This window comes from Erigeron canadensis, chromosome 7 (assembly GCF_010389155.1).
Source record: "Erigeron canadensis isolate Cc75 chromosome 7, C_canadensis_v1, whole genome shotgun sequence".
Classification (NCBI taxonomy): Eukaryota; Viridiplantae; Streptophyta; class Magnoliopsida; order Asterales; family Asteraceae; genus Erigeron; species Erigeron canadensis.
The window spans coordinates 10,364,234-10,389,093 of NC_057767.1; the positions used below are offsets into that span (position 1 = coordinate 10,364,234).

The window sequence follows — 24,860 nt, forward strand, 5'->3', positions numbered from 1 at the left end:
ATAATTAGTTAAGCACTATGTTAGTTTTATGGACTTTTAATGCATCAAAATGATGTTTTTTAAGTGTTCTCACTGTTCTTATTTTAAAACTGTTTTTATTTGATTGCTCCCTTTTATATATATATATATATATATATCTTATAACTTTATAATTATCAATTAGGAAAATTAATTATCGATCCCTAAACTATTACACCATTTACGAAACTGCAACAATCACTATTAAAAATTCTCATTTTTAAAGGGACAACAAATACTCATTTTTAAGGAGGAATGGCTAAAAGTTCTCATTTTTAAAGGGACAACAAATTCAGTGTATATATTTAAAAGTAGAAGAATGATTAATTCTGTTACTTGATAAACGATTCTTATCATTCAAATTCAGTGTATATATATAATTTTTTTTTTTTGGATTTTACGATTACGTAGATACAAATAATCAGCTATACAATTATGTGAAAACATCAATTCTATGATCATATGTACATAAATAGTGATATAAGCATATGTATGCAAGTCGATCACATGTATGTAAGTATTTAATATATAAATGTTTTCAAGAGATAAATGATAATTAAATGTATATAGATAGTCACATATGAACATTTATAAACAATTATATAATCATATAAACATTTATAAATAATTATATAATAAATAATTTTAATTTAAAAAAATATCCTAAAAGTTCATGCAATATTTGGGTTTCTTATATAATATTTCCCCAACTTTAAAACATTGAGTGAAAAAACAACAAACGTGTATGGCTACAACAAAGTTAAATCCCACAATGATGTAGAAACGGGCCACGTCACGTGTTTAGTTGTTTTCTTTAGCATGAAGTTGTTAATGGGCTAAAAGACCCATAAACCTAGATTTTCAAAAATGATGACATATGGGCTAAGTTGTTGCCTATTGAACGGGATTAGATTTACAGTTATGTATTGGGCTTGGACTCCTTGGAGTCTGATATTTTAAAGGTCGATTAGATAACTTCACACAAGAAGTCAAGAAGGCAATATTAATGTATCAGTTTTGCAGAATATATTTTTAATTATTTTTTCAGATAAAATGAACTAAAATTTAAAATTTGAATCTTGACAGTACATGACATTGTACCAAATGGTATATGGTCGAACGATATTCAATATGATCCATATCTAAAAAGATATGGCAAAGCATTATACCAATGAATATAAAAAGAAAAAAGAAAATGGTTAGTTTTGATCTATGATATATGTTACTATTTGTCCTTATATATGTACAATGCAACCTCGCATAGGTCACTATATATATCTTATGACCTATACAAATATAGTTTCCCTATAATTCAATCCATATCCTATCACTACCACGATCTAATCATAGAATTGAAACTAGGCTCAAATATCCTTTGACCGGTGGCTAATATATGTTTTGGATCAAACTCCATTTTCCTCTTGTAAAATTGGTGCCATTTTTCTCCAAAGTGATCCATCCATTCTTGTTGGGTGGTGTAATGTGGCAAATATTGTTTGACACCAATATTTTGTTCTTGACAAAAGTTCAAAACTTGTCGGTTTTCATCTTTCAAACGCTCTAGCGTTGCTACATTTTCACCATTGTGCAATGCTGATCTAAGAAACGCCACCAAATAAAACACATCTTCATCTGGTGTCACAACTGAAGTCTCGTCATCCCACCTACACATACGTAACAAGAATTAACGTCTAATCTAAACATTAAACATGTATAACGAATTATGCACAAATCAAGCGCAAGTCATTAGGCGCCGGTCCCGCTTCAAGATCTCACCCTAACATGTTAAATGCATGGTCAAAGTACAAGATTATGATTTCCATATGTCATATAGATATGCTTGAAACACCATAATATTGTATAACATCATTTGAATACATAGATGAATATCATATCATATCCTTACTTGTTTTTGTTCATGGGGTAGATAAGAATTGGACCACTAGTGTTGTTACCCAAAATGCCCTTGAACACACCTTTGTTAAAGTCCTCAATTCTTGACTTTGGAACAAATAAGTTAAGCCACGGATGTGGTACATGCCATAAACCCTTGGACCGGAGTTTTAATTCAGCTTTGTGAACCCGGTTCAGGAAGTCCATATATGGAAGGTCAGTAGTAAATTCCGTTGCTTCTATATAGTTAAGTTTCTTTAACAAAGCTTCCACTTCCTGCATTAAAAAATCCACAATCCATTCTTTAATTGAAACCAAAAAGTGAATATACCAAACACTTCTTTTTATAAGTTGAGAAACTAACTTTAGCCACACAAAAAAAATGCATAATAATTAGCTACTAATTATTGGGTGGATGCCATCGATTTATACATATATTTTAATTAATATACTACGTACTACTAATTATGTTTGTCGTCAATCATAGTATCAAATCATTGAACCGTAAATATTTAATTAATCTTCTAATTTGTACCTTATTGATGGATTCGAGATCGGAATGATGGTAGTAGTTCTTGGCGATTTCGAGACAGTATAAGACATTGCCACCCGAAGCAACCGAGGAGATTTTGATAGGGTTATTAGGGGAAAAGAAGGATGACCTCCAATTATTAGTTAATCCTTCGTCTACAATAACAAAACCTTCAACATAATCAAACTTTTTGGAGTTTGGTTGACCATGTAGAGATATGAGGTATTCTTGATCATGGATAAAACCCGAGAAGTTCGAGTACAAAACCCGGATCCATCTCACCTGGTGTCACAAAACAAGTAATAAGTTTAATTAGAACAAGTGAAAAGTTATTTTGAGAATCTTTTTTTGTGAGAACCTTTGAAAACTTTTCAAATCAAGCCCAACCGGTGATTATTCTTTACATGAAAATTGTTTTTTGATTGTATTCTGAATAACTTATGTGTAATTTTGAAGTTTATAATTGTGTGGATGCATGAATTATCATCCGTTATACAATTATGTGGGGATTTGGATTATTGATCACATGTGCACGAATATTGCTATGATTACATGTGATCGACTTGCATACATGTGATCATAGAAATATTCGTGCACATGTGATCAAGAATTCAAATCTCCACATAATTTTATAACGGATAATAATTCATGCCTCCACACAATTATAAACTTCAAAATTACAAATAAGTTATTCAGAAAATAATAAAAAAAAATTTTCATATAAAAAACAATAATCAGTTGGGCTTGTTTTAAAAAGTTTTCAAAGGTTCTCGCAAAAAGAAAAGGTTCTCAAGATAACTTAGAATAATATGTACAGACTTGATAAAATCTATTATTCTTTATGTCACAAAATAAATGTCGTGCTGAAAAACAAAATGGTCTTAGAAGATTTTTAGTTATTATATATATATATATAGTAATAGTAATAGGATTACAATTGATTACCTTAGCTTTTTCATATACTCAAAAAGATCTATTTTGTGAAAATATTGATCAAGGATAAAATGCTGGTACAAAGTAAAATAATTAAAATGTAGACATTAATTTTGGAACGAAAAAAGTTATAACTAGCTAGTATTTGTAGGCTTGTGTTATATACCATATGGATTCATATGGAGAAAAAGATTTTTTCCTAAGAATATAGAAAGTATGAGAAAATGATATAATATTTGTCATTATGAAAAAAGTGAGACATCAATAGCTACGTCAACAGTCGAAATTGGTTGGAAGAAAAAGCCTCATTGCAATGGACCACTAAATCATTGAATTGTGTTTTGTTTTTTTGGTATTGTTTTTGTAGCAAAAACTGTACGTTCTAATGTTGATAAATTCATAAAAGTTTCATGTCGTTATAAGTATGATTAGCTCTATACAAGCTAGCTACATGAATAAGCCAGATAAACGAATCTGTCTTTTATCGGTAATGGCAAAAACAAATTTGGATATTTGTCTTTTTAAGGTAGTTAACCATTCAAGTTTTATTTAATTACTACCTAGGACATAGTTATATTTTATATTGCCTACGTGTTAAGTCTTTTTTGGTATTATAAGAAAGAATATTTACATAGCATTTCTCGAAATGCAAAGACAATCGAAATAATGCACTTTATAGTTAATGACATATATCACTATATTTGGTCGTCTTTGTGCACCGTTGATATCTGTATATAGAAAGTTGCTTATAAGAAGTGTCTATTTAGAAAACGTTGTTTGACCTTTTGAAGCTATTAACAAGTCAAATATAAACATATGGTCATTATACATCCTATGCATATCACAATTGAAGATAAACCACACCTATAACTTACCTAAAAAACTATACTTTCGGTGTCTAACAAATAAATGGATTGGTATATGGTGGAGTCTGAGACTGAGAAGTCTTGAGTTCAAATCCTGGTGTGAGCAAAATGCTCCTAGAAATGGAGACAAGGGTTTTCCCAGTATGGGTTTCCTCTGAAATTGGAGTTGGGTATACGAAAATACATGTCGATGAGTCCAAATTTACCGTTTAAAAAAAATAAAAAAATAAAGAAATATATTGTGAATAATTAGAGGAGAAACAAATTAAATTAATTGTGCATGGTCCAATGTTGCTACAAGAAAAAACAGTTATACTAGAAGAGATCGAAAGGCATACATACCCTATGAGGGGAATGTTCCAACGCTATTCTAGCCCTTGTAACGATACCAAATTGTCCTAATCCACCCATGACCGCATGAAATAACTCCGAATTTTTATCTTCGTCACATGTTAGTATCTCCCCTTTTCCTGCATATATTTGCACCAAATTATTTCATTCATATATTCCCCGATTTCCACTACATAAGAATAAACATACAAAACACACAAATATATACTTTATAAACCGTATTTATATATATTATCCATTTTTCATACCTCAAATAAATACGTATAGTGAAAGAATTGGTTTCTAAAACAAATCAAAATATACGCACGTACATTTTTCACTCTTATGCTTTTTGATATTGACAACACAAGTGTCCCGTACGTATACTTCACAACCCACATGCTTTCATGAGTAAAATATTACAATTTTCCCCAAAATCATTATATTCATAAAATCTTGATAATTAATTCATTTTAACTTATCAATGAAAACCATTTTCACCAAATCATAGTACGGAGTATAATATATAATATTATACATTATTTAATTGTATCTAATTAAAAAATGTAACAATGCATGAAAGTGAATTGTAATATATAAAAATTACCCGTGACAACGTCGATTTCATGAACGTTACTAATTTGAGGTCCATGATTGAAAGCTTGGCCACTAATTCCGGCATTAGAGATTGTCCCACCAACAGATAGATACAAATAATCCGTCCATGATTTCGGTGCAAGTCCATATTTTAACGTCCATTTCAACACATCAATCCAAAGCTCACCACCCCACACATCTACATACATTAATTCCTCATTAACAACCGGAACCGGTAACTTCCCATGTGATCCGCTCATTTGGACCACAATTCCATTGTCTACTTGAGCTTGACCGTTTATCGAATGACCATGGCCTCTAGCTGACACCGTAAACCCTTGTTGTGATTCGTACGCGAGTTTTATTAGTTTTGAAACCTCTAATGTGGAAGAAGGATGGAAAACTGCGGCGGGTAGGATACTAATCATGTTTCCAAAATCTTGTGAGACTGACAGGATGTCTGTATGGTTAAAGGTTAGCTCAACGTGTGTTTGGAGTTTTGGACCGGTGGATACTCCAACGATTACTAGTAAACGACATATAGCGGCTAGAAGTAGTAGTTTAGTACACATGACTTGGCCCAAAAATGTGATCACGGTGAAGGAGAATTATGAGATTCGGTTTGTACGGGGTTTTTGTTGCTAAAATATAGAAAAGTTTTTTAATAAGCAGATTTAGTGTACCAGTGACCTAGCTATAGGGAAGACTTTGTCTCTCTGGAGTTCCTGGATTAAACCTCGAGTATCGACGTTTAATTACTAATTTGAAAAAATTTAACTGCTAACAATTACTAACATTTCAATCCGTTAAAAGTAATAACTTTAAGAGAATATATGAAATAAAATAGGGATATAGGTAGCTAGCTAGGGAGAGTTTTTGAATGAGTGATATCAAAGTATATGAGATGCAAGTTGTACTGTATGGTATATATAGACACTCGAAAAGGAAGCAGTCTTGCATGGTGTGAGTCACGTGTAAGTATTTGTGTGGCACGTGATACATCAAGATTATATTTTTTCACTTTTCTTACAACGTTTACTAGTTTGATTTGTTATGCATCTTGATAGGAAAAATAATAACATATGTTTTTTACTCATTCCAATTGTATTAATCTTTTTTTTTTTAGTTATTGTTTTTTTAATCCAATTTGGTTTAAATTTTGACATTAACAACCCTTTCTGTATAAATACAAAAATATTAAATATATATTTATTTTTATTAAGTCTTAGTCATTAAATCTAAACCAATAGTTATATCTTTCGTTTATCTATGAGTAGTGATTTGTCAACACTCGATGATTAATGATAATTTGTTGTCTTGTTTTGGATTAGATAATTTTACTTACAAAGTACGGCCGCCATTTTTTCGGAAAGGTCCTAGGTTCGAGTCTTGTGAAAAGCAAACTTGAGATAATCAGGGGATTATTAAGTGGTTAAGATTCATCTGGACACTAGCCTAGCTGAGGGATTAGTGGATATCAAATGGTACATGGGATCAGGAGGTTCTCATCCAATTACCCCACATGAACAGAAAAACTAATATAAACTATAGATGTGATAACACAAATTGAATCTACTGATTCATACGAATGCTAAAAACAATTATCATTCATTCATCAAATACTGATAATTAGGGCGTTTTTTGATGAAAAAACACGTATTTATTTTTGATTAAAAAAAATGAAGTTTCATATATGAGAAAATCACGACAATAACCAAATTTCGTTGCGATTGTACCAAAATAGCCAAGTTTTTTTGAATTATCACATGATAGCCACCATAATCGCAATAATTTGAGAAAATCGCATAAAGAACATGAAAATCGCAATGAGAACCTGAAAATCGCAATGAGATTTTAAGAATTGCAACGAGAACATATAATCACAATGAGAAAATCGCAATATGTTGACTTTGAATTTTTTATTTTTTTTTTCTTCTTATGGAAAATCGCTGTGTTATTCAAAAACGATTGTGTTATCTAAAACAAATGAAATCAAAAACTAATCAATCACTAGCAAATAAATAAATCTTCCAACAACCATGTATCTAAAGAATAAAAAATTAAAGTACTTTCAATGGCCCGCAATCTATTTGAAAGAAAAGCAAGAAAATTGAAAGATTTATATCAACAACAAATAATTGATTAATTGTTAATATGTATTTAAAGAATCACAAATGTAGGCGTGTGATTTGTATGTTCATATATGTTTTTTTTTTAATCAGTATATGTATATGTTAAGTGTGAATATATATATTTATTTTAGGTATAGAGATGGAGATTTATTTTGGTTTACAAGGTATTGTAAAGATCGAGATCTGTGAATGTGGATGTTTGGTTGTTTAGATGTTTGAATTCAGATACCGATATATTAGCCATTGGGGAAGATAACAGGTAAAATGACTAAAATACCATTATGTGCAATGCATATATAAGGGGTTTTTTCCATTGGAAGAAAAAAAAAAAAAGTCAACATATTGCGATTTTGCAAAATCGCATTGCGATTATCATGATCGCATAGCGATTTTCTCATTGCGATTATATGTTCTCGTTGCGATTCTTGAAATCTTATTGCGATGTTCAGGTTCTCATTGCGATTTTCATGTTCTTTATGCGATTTTCTCAAATTATTGCGATTATGTTGGTTATTTTGTGATAATCTAAAAAGACTTGGTTATTTTGATACAATCGCAACAAAAATTGGCTAATGATGTAATTTTCTCTTCATATATTCATAAAATTGAATGTCTAGCTTCCAGGATCATAATACCTTTACCTTAGAACTTTAAATGGGTCTAAGAAGATATATGGGCTGAACACATGCTTACCAACAAAATCCAAAAGACTTCTGTAATCCCTAAATTATAAGTAGAATTGGATTATAAGATTTTAAACATATTTTTTTTCTCAAAATGCTCATTTCACCAGTTTTATAGTTCCTAAAATACCCTATACACATTACAACACTATTTAATGTATGTATAAATATTATATTGGTTTGTTTTTTTACAGTTCACTATTTTTGTTATCAATTTATAAGTGATTCTAATTTAATTAACATTGATCTTTTTATATGGTTTTAAAACAATCGACAGGATATCATAATCTATATTTGACACACTTTGTGTATTCATCTAAAAAAGTAGTTATAAAATACCGTCGCAACGCACGGGTACTATGCTCGTTAAAAAAAAAACACACAAAATGTACTTTAATAGTAGATAAAATAAATCATTTCTAGGTCCGAAAGATGACTAAAGCTATCCCCTATGGTCGTTTTTAGTGGTGGTTCACCCAAAACCAAATCTTATAACTCAAGTTCTAGGCATTTTCGTCAATTCTTTTTAGTCATGTGATCTTTAACCTCTAAAAACAAAAGGAAATGCTCCCACAAGACTTAGGCCCGCATCACGAACCATCTCTTCAAATGCTCTTTCGAATTACTTGAACATTTATCAGCATATTAATCAGAAGATCAACAACATACTCACTATAGTAACATATATGTGGTGAGAACAACCATTATTATAATTCACTTGGTAGGATTTTCATCCCAAAATTCACCATCTTTTTTCGACGTCGTATGTACAAGGTTGAGATTTACACAACTTTATCTCTATATAAGGTAGATGAACCACTTCCAAGTTAACCAAATATAAAAGGGTCTCCAGTCTTGCTAGGCATGAGAATCATATTGAACCCTTAAACTTTGCTCCAAAGGCAAAGACTTTAATCACTTAATCAACCCAGTTGGTTTATTTTAACATATAATATTTATTGAAAATAAAGCAAAGAAATTTAAACAATGCTGCTTAGACAAAAAATTTTATTCGGACGATCAATATGCAATAAATAAATGGTGGAAATCCTTTCAAGTTGTTTCTAATTTAAAGGTTTAATATAATATCATCTTACCTTTAATTAAAATCAACTGTCAAAATTTAGATATGATCTTTGAAACTCGTCTCTGGATTTTAATTGAGAGTCAAGATATCTCCATTTAGACTAGTCAATTTTTGATCAAGAGCTTGAGTAATCCCACAAATGACCTTAGTCTTCTTTAGAAGAGCTTTAATTAACTTGTTCAAATTTGTAAACCTGTGAACAGAAATCTAGTGACTTGTTAGACACGGGCTAAAAGCAAACCACTCCTACTTTTTGGACATTTGGAGATGGTGCATAACGAATCAATTAAAAAGACAAATATTAATAAATTATGGAGTAATTCTGAAGTTCTAACATTCTTGGGAAAAGGTATCACAAAACCCGCAAAACAAAATACATTATTGTGAATAATGAGAACCCAAATGAAGATTGAGGGTACACTAGGAGAAGACAATTCGTATTTTTGTAAGGGAATATTGGCGTAAATCTTACATGGGTCCGAGAACATATTTGATTGCACAATGGCCTTTCAATAAAAACATATCGGCACCAACCTTAATGGCGGGCCATGAAATGAAATTTCATGGACTGAGTATGAGTCGTAGGGCCTTGTGGCTTGTGTTTGTAAAATCGTAAGCAAAGTGAGTTGACTTCGTTTCGGGCCATGTTATTCAGTCTCATGGAACTAAACTCATGCCTTCTATTTCATAAAATTGCAAGTTATGTGGCTTACAAAAATACGCATATATATATATAGCACTAAATCGTTCTTGTAACATATCATAGTAATATTGATTTTAGTTTTGTTTCATGTGTCGGTATAGAATATATTCATATATATTGTCCTAATAAGGTTCATACGTCTATATATAGGGTTCATCACAATTTCTATATATTACATATATTCAAAATAACAATCATACCAAAAAGTAATACACTACTAGATAGTAGTATAGTACTCAACAATCAACATGTCAAAGTTTTTCTTTATTACAATTATGGCTAACAAAGTTTTATAGTACGTATCATTTCTTCTTCTCTTAAGTTTGTCTACATTTAAATTTAAATGGTTCATAATGTGGAGATTAAGTTTTTTACAATCTAGATTTGAAACGCAATTTTAAGAGTGTTTGTGATTAGGTTTTAAAATAATTATTGGATTATTACATTTGTCAAATATAATCTAAAAAATATTTATATGGAAAAGTTAAAATGATTATTTGTCATGATTTGTCTACGTTTGTTGTATTAGAAAATATTATTCAATGACTTTGGCCAATAAATAGTCATGGGTAGATAATTAAACTATTGAGAAGGTGTGGTTGATTACAACACAGTATTGACTGGCAAATGTGTATGATGTATCGCATTTTTAGTCGACTAGCATTTACTATATTTTATTAAATACGACACTAAATCTTTTCAATCACTTCAAATATGGGTTAGATTTTCCCTAAAGTTAGTTCATGTGGGTCCTCTCGGTTCCATATTGTTAAATTACGGCTTTAAAACTCTTAAAATTTCTAATTTAACTACAGATTTTGAGTTTGATTTTGAAAATGATAAATTTATGAGTTTTGTTTTTCTTTTGAATGTTTGTTGGTTAAGATGCCCTGAAATCGATTTTTCTATTGCCATTAAAAAGTATCACATTCACATAACTAAATATTAGAGTTATGTGGTGGTTACGTTAACAGGTTATTACAAAGCCCAAAACGTTCTAGGGCAGCATTAAAATGCGTTAAGCTTATCTCAACAATTTTAGAGGGTGTTTGGGATTGAGTTATAAAGTGATTATCTGATTATTGCGTTTGTAAAACGCAAATAATTTAGAAAAGTGTTTGTATGAAAAAGTGATTATCGGCTATGAAAGCGCAGTTTTGGAGAAGCATGTACCTACCTGCTTTTTCAAAACGCAGTTTTGAAAACGCATAATCTATTTTGAAAACGCGGATTCTGTTTTGTAATCGCAATACCAAACATCCCCTTAGTATAGTTGATTATAAGTTAAACCCTTTCTTATATTACTTTTTATTAATATTAATTATATCCGATACCACAAACATATGCTTAAGAAAATAAGTTTTTAAACAACGCAATCATTCTAAGACATGAAAAAATAAATCTTTTAAGGCATCACCAGGATTCGAACCCGGGATAGAAAACCAAATACAGGAAGCGTTATCAGTTCTTCTGTCATTCAAAAATAATAATAGATATAGCATTTAAATGTCATTTTTAACGACAAATTTGGACTCAACAATATTACCTATATTTATTATTTCAATTTCAGTTCAAGAAAAAACCTGTTTGTTTTCATAAACACCTTTGTTTTCAACCCGGGAATTGAACATTTTGACACCAAATAGCTTAGTGGCCATAATGTACACAAGGGTTGTTTCTCTTGACTTTGGAGTTTAGCACCAAATAGCTTGTTTGGGCAGACAATCTAGGTTTGTACTTGTAGTGTTTTTGCCTAGGGATGAGCAAAAAAACCGTTGACCCGTGTCTGACTCTGAACCGGACTGAACGGACCGGCCCGAAGCCCTAACGGGCCGGGTCACGGGTCACGCTTTTGGTGTTTTCGCGGGTCACGGGTTGGACGGTTCGGGCCGGGTCGGGTGAAGGCAAAAACCAGAAAAGTGTGAAGAAAAGCCGTGACACGCCCGAAGCGAACCGACCTGAACCTTCACGGGTCGGGTCACGGGTCACGTTTTCATGCTCTCGCAGGTCGCGGGTCGGGCCGGGTTTCGACCCGTGCTCATCCCTACTTTTGCCTATACAGCTCCTTTAGGTATGGAGTGGGCCCAGCCACCCAGCCCAGGCTGCTTTAGTTAAGGTTGTTGCGGTAATCCTTTCTAAATAATGCATAAGTAAAATTAGGACTAGAGGGATATGAAGAATAAAGCGATCGACCTTATGCAAAGCAAAGACATGGCTCGAGTGTTCCCCTTACCCAATTTGGGAACGAACTCGAGAGAGCGGTAACATGGGTGTCATATAAATGTTCTCTTGCGACATAGTCATAATATTGAGTCAAAATTAGTTTAGTTTAAGAAATAACCTCATATATATATATATATATATATATAATCACGTGGGTCCATTTGGAGACGGGCATGATACGTATAACAATCTTAGAAATTACCAAAATATTGTATTATCAGTCGATCCATATCTCATTTAAAAATCGATACCACTTCTTCGCAATCCCAAATCTTGCAAACCAATAAAAATGGGTATCGATTTCAATCTCAATTAGAATTCTGTTCCACCTCCTCATCCCTAGGTCCATATTTTTCTTTTACCATATAATAATCACTAACAAATTTTCCTGATGTAACATGGTGCTACTGACCCATGTTGGGCCATGGTACATCTACCACTAAATAAATATGTAATTTGCTAATACTTGTTTTTTCATACTTTTAAAAATGTAATTTTTTTTTAATTTAATTACATTTAAAAGTGGGTAAAAGTGTGAAAAAAAATTAAATAATCACGATATTTACGCACTTATATATGTGGACAACAAAAGTTCACACTTTAAAGTGTGTAAAAATATTTCAATTGTTTACACTTAAGAGTGTGACAGTCAATTTGTAACACCTATTTTCTTCACACGAGTGTGAAAATTTATGTGTTACAATTGACTTTCACACATTTAAATATGAAAGTATTTGACAGTTATGTACACTTTTAAGTGTTAACATTTTGTTTAAACATCCATAAGTGTGAAAAATTTACTTTGATGATTATAGATTTTAACACACTAAGTAGGGTATAGAGATTTATCAATGTATCGAAATGAATATGACATATAACTATATGTCTAAATATCAACGTAGAGTGACTAAATCCTAAACCATTGGAATCCAAGTAATAGAAGTCACATATTGGAATTATCACACAATCTCTACGTTTGTTATACTATGTAGGCACATTAACCAGTCAAGAAATTAGAAATTCAAGTTAGATGCTATAATAATTAAATTGTCAGTTTTGATGACGGATCTCACAATAAGCTATCATGACATTGTGAAATTTACCTATTGTACATTTCTCTTTAATTGGGACATATAGTATCTAAATCTTCATGCTACATTACACGTACTACAAATCAACGAAACACGTACATTCACAATTTCACATGATGATGAGTAGTATAATAAGGATAATCATAGATGAAATATATTGTTTTGGCTATAAACTAAGACTAGATGGATGGATGGTTGGCATGGCCTAACATATTAGTTTAAAGAACATGTTCATGTGAATTGAAGAGCTATTGGCAATTTGGCATGCATGAACCATGTGCCTTGATGCCTCCCTTAATTAGCTTTATTTCGAACTCCAATTTGCCTAACACATACAAAAAATCAGCCCAAAAAGAAACTATTTGATCTCCTTTCATATTTCCATGTGCATTAGCATCCGTCTTTTGAGTTCGAAATCCTTCTTTTACACATAAAAGTTGAAAGTGCAACTTTTCTTGATTCTACCCAATTTTCTATTATTGTGATTTGATTCCTTTCTTCCCATCAGGTTATATCGTTATTGTTTTAAAGCGTACATTACATTTTGTGAAAAAAACCCCCTTATCACATCTTTGACCTAATTGTTTATAAAACTAATTACAGAAGTCGTTCTGGTCATGCACCTCCACTTTCAGCTTTTATCCCTAAGTTTAATAAATTACAGTTTTAGTCCACTAAACTTTGTTCCGTCCATTATTTTGGTCATGACCAGAAACGTCCGTTAAAAACAAGGTCACGTATGTGGCTTAGAGTTAATTAAAGGAATCGTCTCTATCGTGAACCAGCACTTTCTGCTTTGGTCCATAGCTTTTAATAGTAATCTCGTAATTTGACTTAAAGTTAATTACAGAAATCGTCCCTATCGTGAATCTCCACTTCCAGCTTCATTTCCTAACTCAAAGCTGAAAGTGGCAGTTCATGATAAAGACAATTTATGTAATTAACTCGAAGACAAATTACTAAATTACCCATCAGGTGCCAAACACGTGACCTCCTTCATAACGGACGATTATGGTCCGGACCAAAAGTGTTGACGGAGCAAAGTTTTTTGAATTAAAACTGTAAATTAAAAAGCTCAAGGACGAAAGCTACAAGTGGATGTCCACGATGGAGACAATTTTTGTAATTAACTTTTGTTTATATTGTACTCTAGATGGAGTTCACAGAGATGAAAATACTAAAATTAATGGGCATGCGGTAAAACCATGATGGATATGATATCGACTGGAGTTTTAAATAGGACTCGAAGATACAAGTATCTGTATCATTAATAAGTTGAGGGTGGGGGTCTGCTGAGATATATGGTTTCGTCATGTGAGGATAGGGATTGTGAGTGTCGACGACTAGTACACAGAAGAGGTAGACAAAAACTTAGGTGGGATGATAATATTAACTATTAAGATTGACCTTTAGGTGACTTTACTGGCTCATGTTAAATGTATTAAGTAAAATATAAATAATCAATTAACGGTTATTTTTGTTTATAAAATAAAAAAAAAAAAAATTCCAACCCCCTCCCTGACTTCAATTCCAGCATCTTGCAAGTAGTTATTTTTTAATATATGCTATCGTTAAAATCATCTTACACACCCCAACACTTGGATGCTACTTGATTTTTATCCCTGATGTGTTTATCCCTACATATATATTTTGTATGCTCTATAAGCTTAAATACCTTTTTATATGAACATATGGAGGAATGTGTTTTTTTTTTTTTTTTTATTTCTTCTCACATATACTTCTTTATTATATTCATACACACACAACAAAAAATGTTTTTGAAAACAATTTTTTTACCTTCCGGTAAATAATGTATGACTGCTTATATGTCACTTCCCAACATTTGGTCTTTGACGAAATTATATATCATTAATCTTTATTGTCGTCTAGCATATGAGTGAATAATAAAAAAAAGAACTTTGTTATGTCAATTAGCGTGACAACAGAGACACTATCCGATTTGAATCGATTTTGGAAAAGGTAGCTTATAATATGCATCTTTTGATTCGCTTTGTGCATGGTATCCCTGAGAATCAGTAACAAAAGCTGATTATACTTCAATTCACAGGTCATTTTCCATTGTGGTTCTTTTTTGTTATTGCTTTTTATTATATAATATTTCCTTTGTTCTTTGGTGAATTTAAGATGTGTATTATTCATCGCTATCAGCCTAGACCTCAACATTTCATGTGTCCCATTTTCCTTTTGTCCAAAGTTTTCCTACTTGGCCAATATCATCACTTTTCTATGGAATAAGAAAGCTGGGAATGATTCATTTTGAACCAAATTTTCTAATAAGAGTTCAAAATAATAATAGTAATAATAATAATAATGTAATTTAGAAATATTTTATTATTACAGTATGGGAAAAACCATGAGAAAAAAAATTACGTATGCTGTTACTAATAAAGAGCGTATGCCATTATCGGCTATATCCTTATATGTACGTGTTGACGTGACTGTATCCGATAAAGGAACATAGACTAAAACATTACACCTAAAATTTTAAGTTTCATTCTAGCTACTTTATATTAAGTTTTTGAATAAAATGTTTTTCCTCAATCGTATATTGAATAACTTTTATTAACTAAGTCGTTAAATACAAAATTTGAAAAATTATGTACTTTAATTTATATGCTAACGAACTAGGCCCCCAATATTGATCTCCCTTAAGGCCTCTAAACACCTTAAGTCAGTACTGAGTTAAACATAAATTTTAAGTGATTATTCCTTATAAATTTTATACAGAGATTTAACTTTGATGTAGAGATATATCTTATTTTTACTTTAAAAAGTTGATTTAGGATTTCGCATATAGATTGCACTTTGGAGATACCATGTTTTCTTTTTTTTATTGAACGGTGGAGATGCCATGTAACATGGATTCTTTGGATGGTACTTCATGTTTTATTGGGCTTACCAATGTTAATTATGATTATTATGTCTCCTGTCTCCGACTCTCCGTAAGGCCCAAAATCTGAAACAAACTCATAAGAAAAGTTTACTAGCCCAAAAATCATAGCCCAGGTACTGTAGGAAAAAAAAAATACCAGTTTTTTTTTTTTTTTTTTTTTTTTTTTTTTTTTTTTTTTTTTTTTTTTGTGAAAAGTAACCAAATCAAAAGAATTGGAAACTTGGAAGTTGGAAATACGGAATTACAATGTCATACAACTCCAGTCTCTAGCAACTGTTTTGCCAGGCAAAATTTAAAAAGGTTTCTCTCTTTAGAAGTGATTAATCCAGTTAATGAAAGGAAAATAATCTTTCTAAACAACCTCTTAAAATCTTCCCAAAACTATCAAAACTTTGACATTTGGATTCTACTAATTATCTTTCCTAATTGCATCTTTTGATTTTGTCATATGTTGTTATTATTATTACTAGATAATTAACCCGCGTAATACGCGGGTGAACATATATAACTAACAACATGCTATTCCTTCATAATATCAAGTATTGATACATTTTGGAAAAACAAATGTTAAAAATGACGTTGTTATCATTATTTTAAAAATTATTATATCCACTATATACAATTAATTATGTATTATTCATTAAAATATCTTAACATGTTAACGATATATAACAAAATGCATAACAAATAATTGTTATGTGATGTCACAAATTTAGTAATAACGTTTTTAATATTTAATTTGCCACAAACCTAAATGTATGTTTAATATTTGTTTAGTTACATAAATTTATATTTTTCTAAAAAACGTGTAAATTGATCGTGAATATCGAAAAGTCTGACATATCTTGTCTTAATTGTATGTGTAATTAACTTAGTTACATTGGTTAACTTTTAAAAAACTACCATAATTATGAAAGTCATATAAAAAATTTAATATCAAAATTAATTAGTATTATTTTAACTAAAAGTTAATTATTGGAGGCCATATATATTAGCTTTGCCTAAATTAATATTATTTGTTTGTTAAATCTTTGCATAATCTTTTATATAAATATAAACATTGTGATTACATCATTCTTTATTATCAATTATCAATTATTATTATTAAAGAAAATCCTACTTTGTATTTTTAGACATTTACTTATTAATCATTATCTTGTAATTGATTTATGAGATCATATTTAATCAAACTTTGATCATATTTTGATTTGCCCGCGTGGGTTACTAAGCTAGTGACGACATAAATAAAACTTGTTTATTTAGTGTAATAGTAAATCTTTTAAGAAAAAACATAATATCTCCATTGCTATACAAAATCACTGATTAGATTACTAAATTTAAATTACAATATATATCAGGATGAGTTATTTATTCGAGAAACATTTATTTTAAAGGAACGCAATGACAAATGTGAGCACACATTTCTCATCTCTCTTTTTTTATTTTATTTTTGATTATATATATATATATATATAATCCATTAAAAAAATTAAACTATTTTTTTTATGTTTTTTCTATTGGCTACTTATTGAAAATGGACCAATATACTACGAATATAGTACGGGTGTTGCCCTTAGCCAACAGGCGTAGGCCATTAAAGGGAGCTTCGACCTTATTGGGTGTAGCAATCAATATTATATACAAAAGGGTTGGAAACTAAACTTATTTGAAAATGGTTTGGATTTGATAAACGACGATCCAAATATGGTGGTAGTGGTGTTATACGGTACGTCCTCCACTATGGTGGTGGTGATGATGGCGGGGAAGAAGGTCGTGAGAGTGTTGGTAGTGACAGAGGTGGTAGAACGATGGTGCTAGTAGTGGTGGGGCGAGAGAAGTGGGAAAGGGGGGGGGGGGTTCATAGTTATTTTTGCGTCCTCTCAAATTATCTTCTTCGTTTATGTAATTATATGTATATATGTGTGTTTCAATTGGAGCGCCTAACAAACAAAAATAATATATCTATCAATTTATACAGTATTTATCCTTCTCAAAACCATCTAACATTGAAATATTTCAAAAATAGTTATATTTTTTCTTTGCGTCAAAACAATGACAAACTTTGACACATAACATAAAAGTCATTGCTTGAGAATATTTACGTTAAAATATTTTAAAACTCCTTAATTCCAAATAGCAATTTAATTAGTCACTTATAGAGTGTGGAGAAAATAATCTTTAGTATTATTCATAATCTAAAAAACAATTACAGAACAATATAAATGATAAAGATAGGAAGAAATGATACATTTGGGTTATAATATATAAAGACGATATGTAAAATTTATGTTTAATTTTTTATATCATGCTTATATTGAAAAAATAACTGGTGTTTAAATTTTCTTTCAATTAATGTGTCACATTATAATAATTTACCTTTAGAAATATTTGTAATTACATTATGATTTGTTACATCTAATATTCGTGCAACTTGTTGTATTCATGTGCAAAGGTAAAAATCTAATGTATATAGGTGGTCATAGTAATGTCTCTTGTCATTTACTATTTAGTAATAGCTAATAATAGTTAATAATAATAATATATGATTAATTAGTAAATCTAAAAATGGAAGTTGATATCATCAAAATCATCTAAAGGTAACAGTTAAAAGTGGCTTCTCATCTAATGGTTGTAATTTTTAAAAAAATCTATTTAAGGTTCTCTTTTATAATTATTGGAAGATATTCTCATTACAATTTAAGCATACTTACATTACTTGAGCATATTATTTCGAGAGATTTTTCAATTACTTGAATAGGATATATTTTTTCTTAGGTGTCAATTTTTGGTTTTTTATCAATTGAATTTTTAATGAGTTGTCATTTTTTCATTTAAATTGCTATATTTTTGTTACCATGTATTATCTTAATCATCAACTTAATCATAATCATCAATCATAATCCAAATGATTAATATTTTTCTATCTTCTAATATGAGTATATAGATAATTATATACATTATATTATGTTTTTTTATTAAATCGATAATAATTATCTTTTTTTCAAATGAGATTGTTTATTATATTATGTTTATTTTTTTTAAAAACATTTATTATATTATATTTAACGAATATTTATCACAATTTTTTATATTATTAACATAACGTACATCATATATTCTAAAACTATAACTTTATTGTTTCCTTAGTCGTAATCTCAAAGTTTTTTATATTATCATAAATTATGAATAATAATATAACTATCAATTATTGTATTTATTTATGTTCTCATTCAGCCCTACATAACGTGCGGATTTAATTTAATAATATATAAGCTAACCATTTAAAATTTAAAAACAGATCAACAAAAACAAATGAACACAAAAAAACTCTAAAATATCTAATTAAGTATAGTCGATGATTATAAATCTAAAAAGTAATAACAACAATAAGAAATAAAAATATAAGGACGTATATCCTTATAAGTCCACATCTGTCATTTATGTTTTGGTTTGAAATATATATATTATTACTGTAATTAGTTAGTTACTTAAAGTATTATTAATGTTATAATATTATATATAATTATTGCCACCAATGAGTGGGCTTGAAATTAAATATGGTCCATTTGATCTATCAATTGCCTCATCTTAGCCATTAAAACTCATCCTTTTAATAAGGACTCTATCAAATAGTTAGTTACATTCTTAAAAAAAACGTGGAGTTATACTTCATTATTCAGCCATATTAAATCTTCCAACAAAGAAGGGTTATTTGTTACTTTATCCTTATCAACTTGTCTTCACATGGTAAAATAAAATCGGCAGTTTCACCTATTGCAACAACTAATGAGATAATTATGAGTTTTTAAAATTCAATTTTACACCATTTTCCTCCAACATTTGGTACACCCTACGCCTATTTAAAGAGAGGCATGTTAAGCATTTTTTTTCCACAGCTTCACTAATCAATCACAAGATTTACAAATCACTAATACAAACACTTTCCACAAGAATGGCTCCAAACAACAAAACAAATGTTACCTTGTCATCCAACCATGCAAAAAAACAAAAACACGATGATACCTTCGATTTCAAAAAACAAAAACGTGAGGATAACTTGAAAAATTGGAAGTGGGAGGAGGTGATCGTGCTTAGCGATTCGGAAGATGAAGAGATTGACGATTTGCATTACGATGGTGATGATGATCATGATGACCAAATTTCCGAGTTGAATTACCATGGTGATGATGATGATTTTCCTTTCTTGGATCGTCGTCATGGATGATGTTCCACCTATTGAAAATAATAATAACCATGTTAGTAACGTGTTTACAATAATACCTCCCAAACTTTTATTCCATGTATTTTTTTAACAAAATATTGATGTTTTATGTAAGAGAACTTGCACGGTGATGATGAGTTTGATATGTTCAATGAATTTGTTCTATTCGATGAAATTGATCACAACGAAGGCAAAACTAAATTGGTAAAAAGATGTCTACATTGTATATTCGTGCTTTTCCGATTATCGTTTTTTAATTCTCTTTCTTAATGGTTATATAGTAGCTTTTTGACGTTGACGATGAAATCCCAATTCATCCCATAAAACGAAGCAAAAAGAATCAAGTGGTCGTCAAAAGTAGAAACCGGATGAACCGTGTTATCATCGAAGATGATGATGAAGACGATGAAGTTGATGACTAGATGTTTAGATGTCATTTATATCATCTTTCTCGACTAAGTTATTGGTTTAGGTGTTTCATTATCTATGTTTTCAATTTTAATTTTAGGGTGTTTTTTACTTTGAATAATTCCATGTAAAGGTGACTACTTGTCATCTTTTAAGGATTTAATAAATTTTTGTTTTCATCTGTGTTACTTTGAATTTGTCATCTATATTTTACTATATATTTGTGGTGGAATGTTTCTGATTCTTCACATATTTTGTTCATTCGCTAAGTCAAAAGCACAATAAATCATGATACCATTTTATTTATCATTCTGTCCTTTAACCTTCATATTTACATTGATACTTTACAACTTCTCCGTATCATTACATGAAAAAAGTTGTTATTTTAATAACTTATAAATTTTAAATGTACACCGGATTAATTGTTTGACCTTTTACATGTTGACTATTATTATTAAAATATTTTTAAAATATTAAATTAACGGTTATTAAAATTAAAATGTAACAATTATTAAATTAAAGTTGTTGAGACCTTTTTTATTTTTTAGTGTTGCCTATTATTATTAAAGTATACAGCTTCATGAATGATCTCTTTAAATTATATTTTTTTACATATTAATTAGAAACCAAAGTTAGTTCTTTTCATTTGCTTATATTTGGATTATTCAATTAACTATACGTCATTTACTATATATAAATTTAATGACAAATTATCAGAATGATGATCTCATGACAATTTATAATAATTTGAAGTTGATGGCTAGATGTTTAGATAACACACATAATTTTTTCTTAATTATTTTTATAAATAGTATCATCTTATTTAATGTATCATTTTTATTTAATACTATTAATATTTATGTTAATATGCTTAAAATATGGTGGCCTAGCGGATAAGACTAAAAATATATGATCCGTGATTTCTCCTATAAATTAGTAAGAATTGGAAATTTATTTGGCCTTCATTTTAGCTAACTTGGTTATTATACCTTATCTCTGTATCTCTCTCTCTGTTTTTTTTTTCCCTAAGGGTAAATATAAATATAAACTAAATCTGCATAATTTTAGATATTGAAACAAACTATACTAAAAACATTGGACTTTTAAATTTCATATACTTTTTTTCCCTCCATTATTTCCACTATCATATCATTATATAAAAACACAATCATACTCAAATCCATTTCTTATAACATAAATCATCAGCATTTACTTGAACAAGTATTATTAAAGGTAATGTTTTTCCTATATGTATAATTGAAAATAGTTAAGAGTTGCAAAATTAAGTTTTCTCATGGGTAATTGTCCAGATTAGGTAAATCATTTTTGTTGAGGAAGGCTACGCTTCCATCATCCAGTTTGATAAACCACACAAGGTTAGTATTTTTAATCCAATGTAATGATTGAATGCATGTTAGTTTATATATTACACGTTTGGTGTTTTTTAAATTCTGTAGTTGTATAAAGCAATAAGGATGAACCTAATGTAAAATCAAACAATTATTGCATGTTTTGTGTACATTAATTCTTCAACAAAATTGTTAAATAGTAAATAATCCATTCAAATTGATTTTAAGAAATTCATTCAAAAAGACTAGAAGATCAAAACATTACCTTGATAACCACAAAGAATCATGACACCCTTACAAATGCAACCAACATTGGAATGGTTTCACCATGGCTACGTAGACTGACCCTTTCAAATGCAAAGTCCATACTTTGAATGAGACCATTTACAAATCCAGTAAAGATGTCCTATAAGGAGGTTAATCCACATTTTTAAGTAACAGGGTAGGTGTTCCACTTTGAGATATAGACACCGAGCCCATCGTGCATATCAAATAGCAATACACATTTTCACATCCACTCACCCTAAAATTCACTAAAAATAATATTAAGAAAAAAAATATGGTCTAAAACTTGATCTGGGCCGTTTCGAAATTTCACATGTTTCGTGAATGATGTTTGCAGTTCAATTCTCTACAACTATAAAGCCTACCCGTGAGAGTGGCATAACCAAAATTTGGAGTAAATGCCACAATGTGTATTTACCATTTAAGCATTCCTTAAACCATAAACTTCTCTTATAATTTCTTTTACCTACAATACAGTTTAACTCTATAACAATTAATGTCAACTTATCCAAAAAAAGAAAAAGATAAGATGGAAGCTTACCATAAGACCATAACGAATGCTGCCGAAAATTGGTACCGTCCATGCTCGGTATACAGACGGTTTTCAGTTCTGACGGGTTGGACTGCGACCGAAAATTTCACATGGAAATCACGTCCTGGATGACAGTACCCAGAACAATATCAAGTCGGTTTCTTTATAAATGTCTGACTCAAGTTTATGTATAAAATCATGTAGGATAATTTTTGGGTTATTCATAACATTTTCTTTTTCTTCAACTATATGCATAAAAAACTAATCACCTAAAAAAAGAACTCTGCTTAACGTAAATTCGTAAACAGTTAAATGGATCACGATTCCCCACCGACCGATCACATATAAATGTTTGAATGTACGTTCTTTATATGTGACATTCAGCTAAAATCAGCCACACTTGTATGATATCAGAACCATAATCTCTTACAAGTTGTTAGATATCAAAATAAATCGACTCAAAGATATAATCTTACCTGATCTTTCAGTTTCTCAATTTCAGTTATGTGATATTGAATAGCATCCACTTTCTCTCCCCAAAGTCCAAGAAAACCAGTCTGTCCACTGGACCACATACGAAAGGAATTAGAATATTAGGAAAACCAGTCTGGCCAATGGACCACCTAACAAAGGAATTAGAAAATTGGTCAGGGCGACGTTTTTCTGATTGCATAAAATGCAGCCGCATAGTTGCAATTGTTTCATATTCCTTCTTCAAAGAAAAGCATGTCCAAAATCTAACATACAAAAAAAATTATTTATTTAATTTTTAATACTTGAAACTTGAGTCAAACATTATACAAACAGTTATCCTACATGATTTTATACATAAACAAGTAAATAAATTATCTTTTACATGAAGATCATCCATTTTATTGACAAGTATTACGTAATCACTAACACTATATTTTCTATATTCAAAAGTAAATAAATTAACTATACTATCATAAAAACCCATCAGATCAAGTTTGGGGATTTTACTATACATCATATTGAAAAATTAATAAAATTTGTACCTGAATCGTAGTTATAAATTTGAGATTACAAGAATTTGTTGATTTGAACCTTGAAGGATTATTTGTGTTCTTGGAGGAATTGGAGCGCACCTAGGGTGTATCGAACCAACTAATCTTTTCTCCAGCCCATTAATACCTAATGTGTATTTTTTTGTATATTTATATGCCAATAAATTCCAGTTAGTAAAAAATGAGGAGTCTATATATAACACATAATATCCAAAACAGCCAAACCTCCTCCAACTCTCAACTTATATATATATATATAAAATAGGTATAATACCATATTTAATCAAAAAAATATTTGTGCATTTGACTGACCTTTCTAACCCACTTTTTTAACCCAGGTTTCCACATTGGTTTTACAATAACAATAAAATACAAATATTTATAGTTTGACTAACCAAATCTACCACATATTTTACAAACTCTCCAAGGATAAAAATATATGTCAAATAAAACTCCATATTTTGACTTCCCTGACCCTATATCGCTTGCTGCAATGACAACACTTACACTTGATATCCTTTTTCACTTAACAATCCGATTCTGATCTCACTTGGCAACATAGTACAATACCCGTTCGTACTTTGTATTGCAGTTTAGGACTTCCATGACCCTATGAAAGTTGGATACTTTGTGTTGCTGTTTAGGACTTTTGTTTTAAGCTTTCTAACTCATAAAGTTATTTATTTTAGCTATGTCTGTTATGTTTAGCTTATTAGACTCTATGATCTCGTGCTTTTTTGAGTTCTTACTGTCACTTACGCTTAAACATTTAGTTGAGAAGATATGACCCGACCATCCAATAATAACAGTGGGGCCAATAAAACAACAAACGGACTACCGTTGAGTGATATAACAAACACTGTATAACCCCTGAATCAACCTCGCATTAGATTACCAACTCATGTAGTCGGTCCATCCTTAAACACTTCTCAACCAACACAAGTCAGTAGACGTGGAGGGCGTCCACGGTTAAGTGAACGTCCTGTCACCGTAAACAGCGCTGCTACAAATACAACTCCACGCCGTCGCGGTAGACC

The 24,860-nt window shown here is 30.3% G+C and overlaps 1 protein-coding gene and 1 long non-coding RNA gene across 2 annotated transcripts; both read right to left on the reverse strand.

Annotated features, from left to right (window-relative positions):
- Window positions 1-1,143: 1,143 nt before the first annotated feature.
- On the reverse strand, window positions 1,144-6,037 carry LOC122607856 (cytokinin dehydrogenase 5-like). Its single transcript, XM_043780924.1, has 5 exons — window positions 5,180-6,037; window positions 4,585-4,712; window positions 2,447-2,725; window positions 1,925-2,187; window positions 1,144-1,682 (listed from the first exon to the last, which is right to left on the reverse strand). The coding sequence occupies exons 1-5, from the start codon at window positions 5,739-5,741 to the stop codon at window positions 1,349-1,351; spliced, it is 1,566 nt and encodes a 521-aa protein (XP_043636859.1). The 5' UTR covers window positions 5,742-6,037; the 3' UTR covers window positions 1,144-1,348.
- Window positions 6,038-19,898: 13,861 nt separating this feature from the next.
- Window positions 19,899-23,928, reverse strand: LOC122606522. The gene is made up of 5 exons (XR_006324928.1): window positions 23,815-23,928; window positions 23,275-23,421; window positions 22,808-22,922; window positions 22,247-22,328; window positions 19,899-20,235 (listed from the first exon to the last, which is right to left on the reverse strand). It is a non-coding gene; the product is annotated as an uncharacterized LOC122606522 (long non-coding RNA).
- Window positions 23,929-24,860: the final 932 nt, after the last annotated feature.

What these genes read in the sequence shown, in the direction of transcription:
- LOC122607856 (XM_043780924.1), bottom strand. Translation starts at nt 5,741, where the DNA reads ATGTGTACTAAACTACTACTTCTAGCCGCTATATGTCGTTTACTAGTA. An exon ending in TGAAATCGACGTTGTCACGG is followed by an intron (nt 4,713 to 5,179) that starts GTAATTTTTATA and finishes AAATATATGCAG; the next exon opens with GAAAAGGGGAGATACTAACA. An exon ending in TGGAACATTCCCCTCATAGG is followed by an intron (nt 2,726 to 4,584) that starts GTATGTATGCCT and finishes TTGTGACACCAG; the next exon opens with GTGAGATGGATCCGGGTTTT.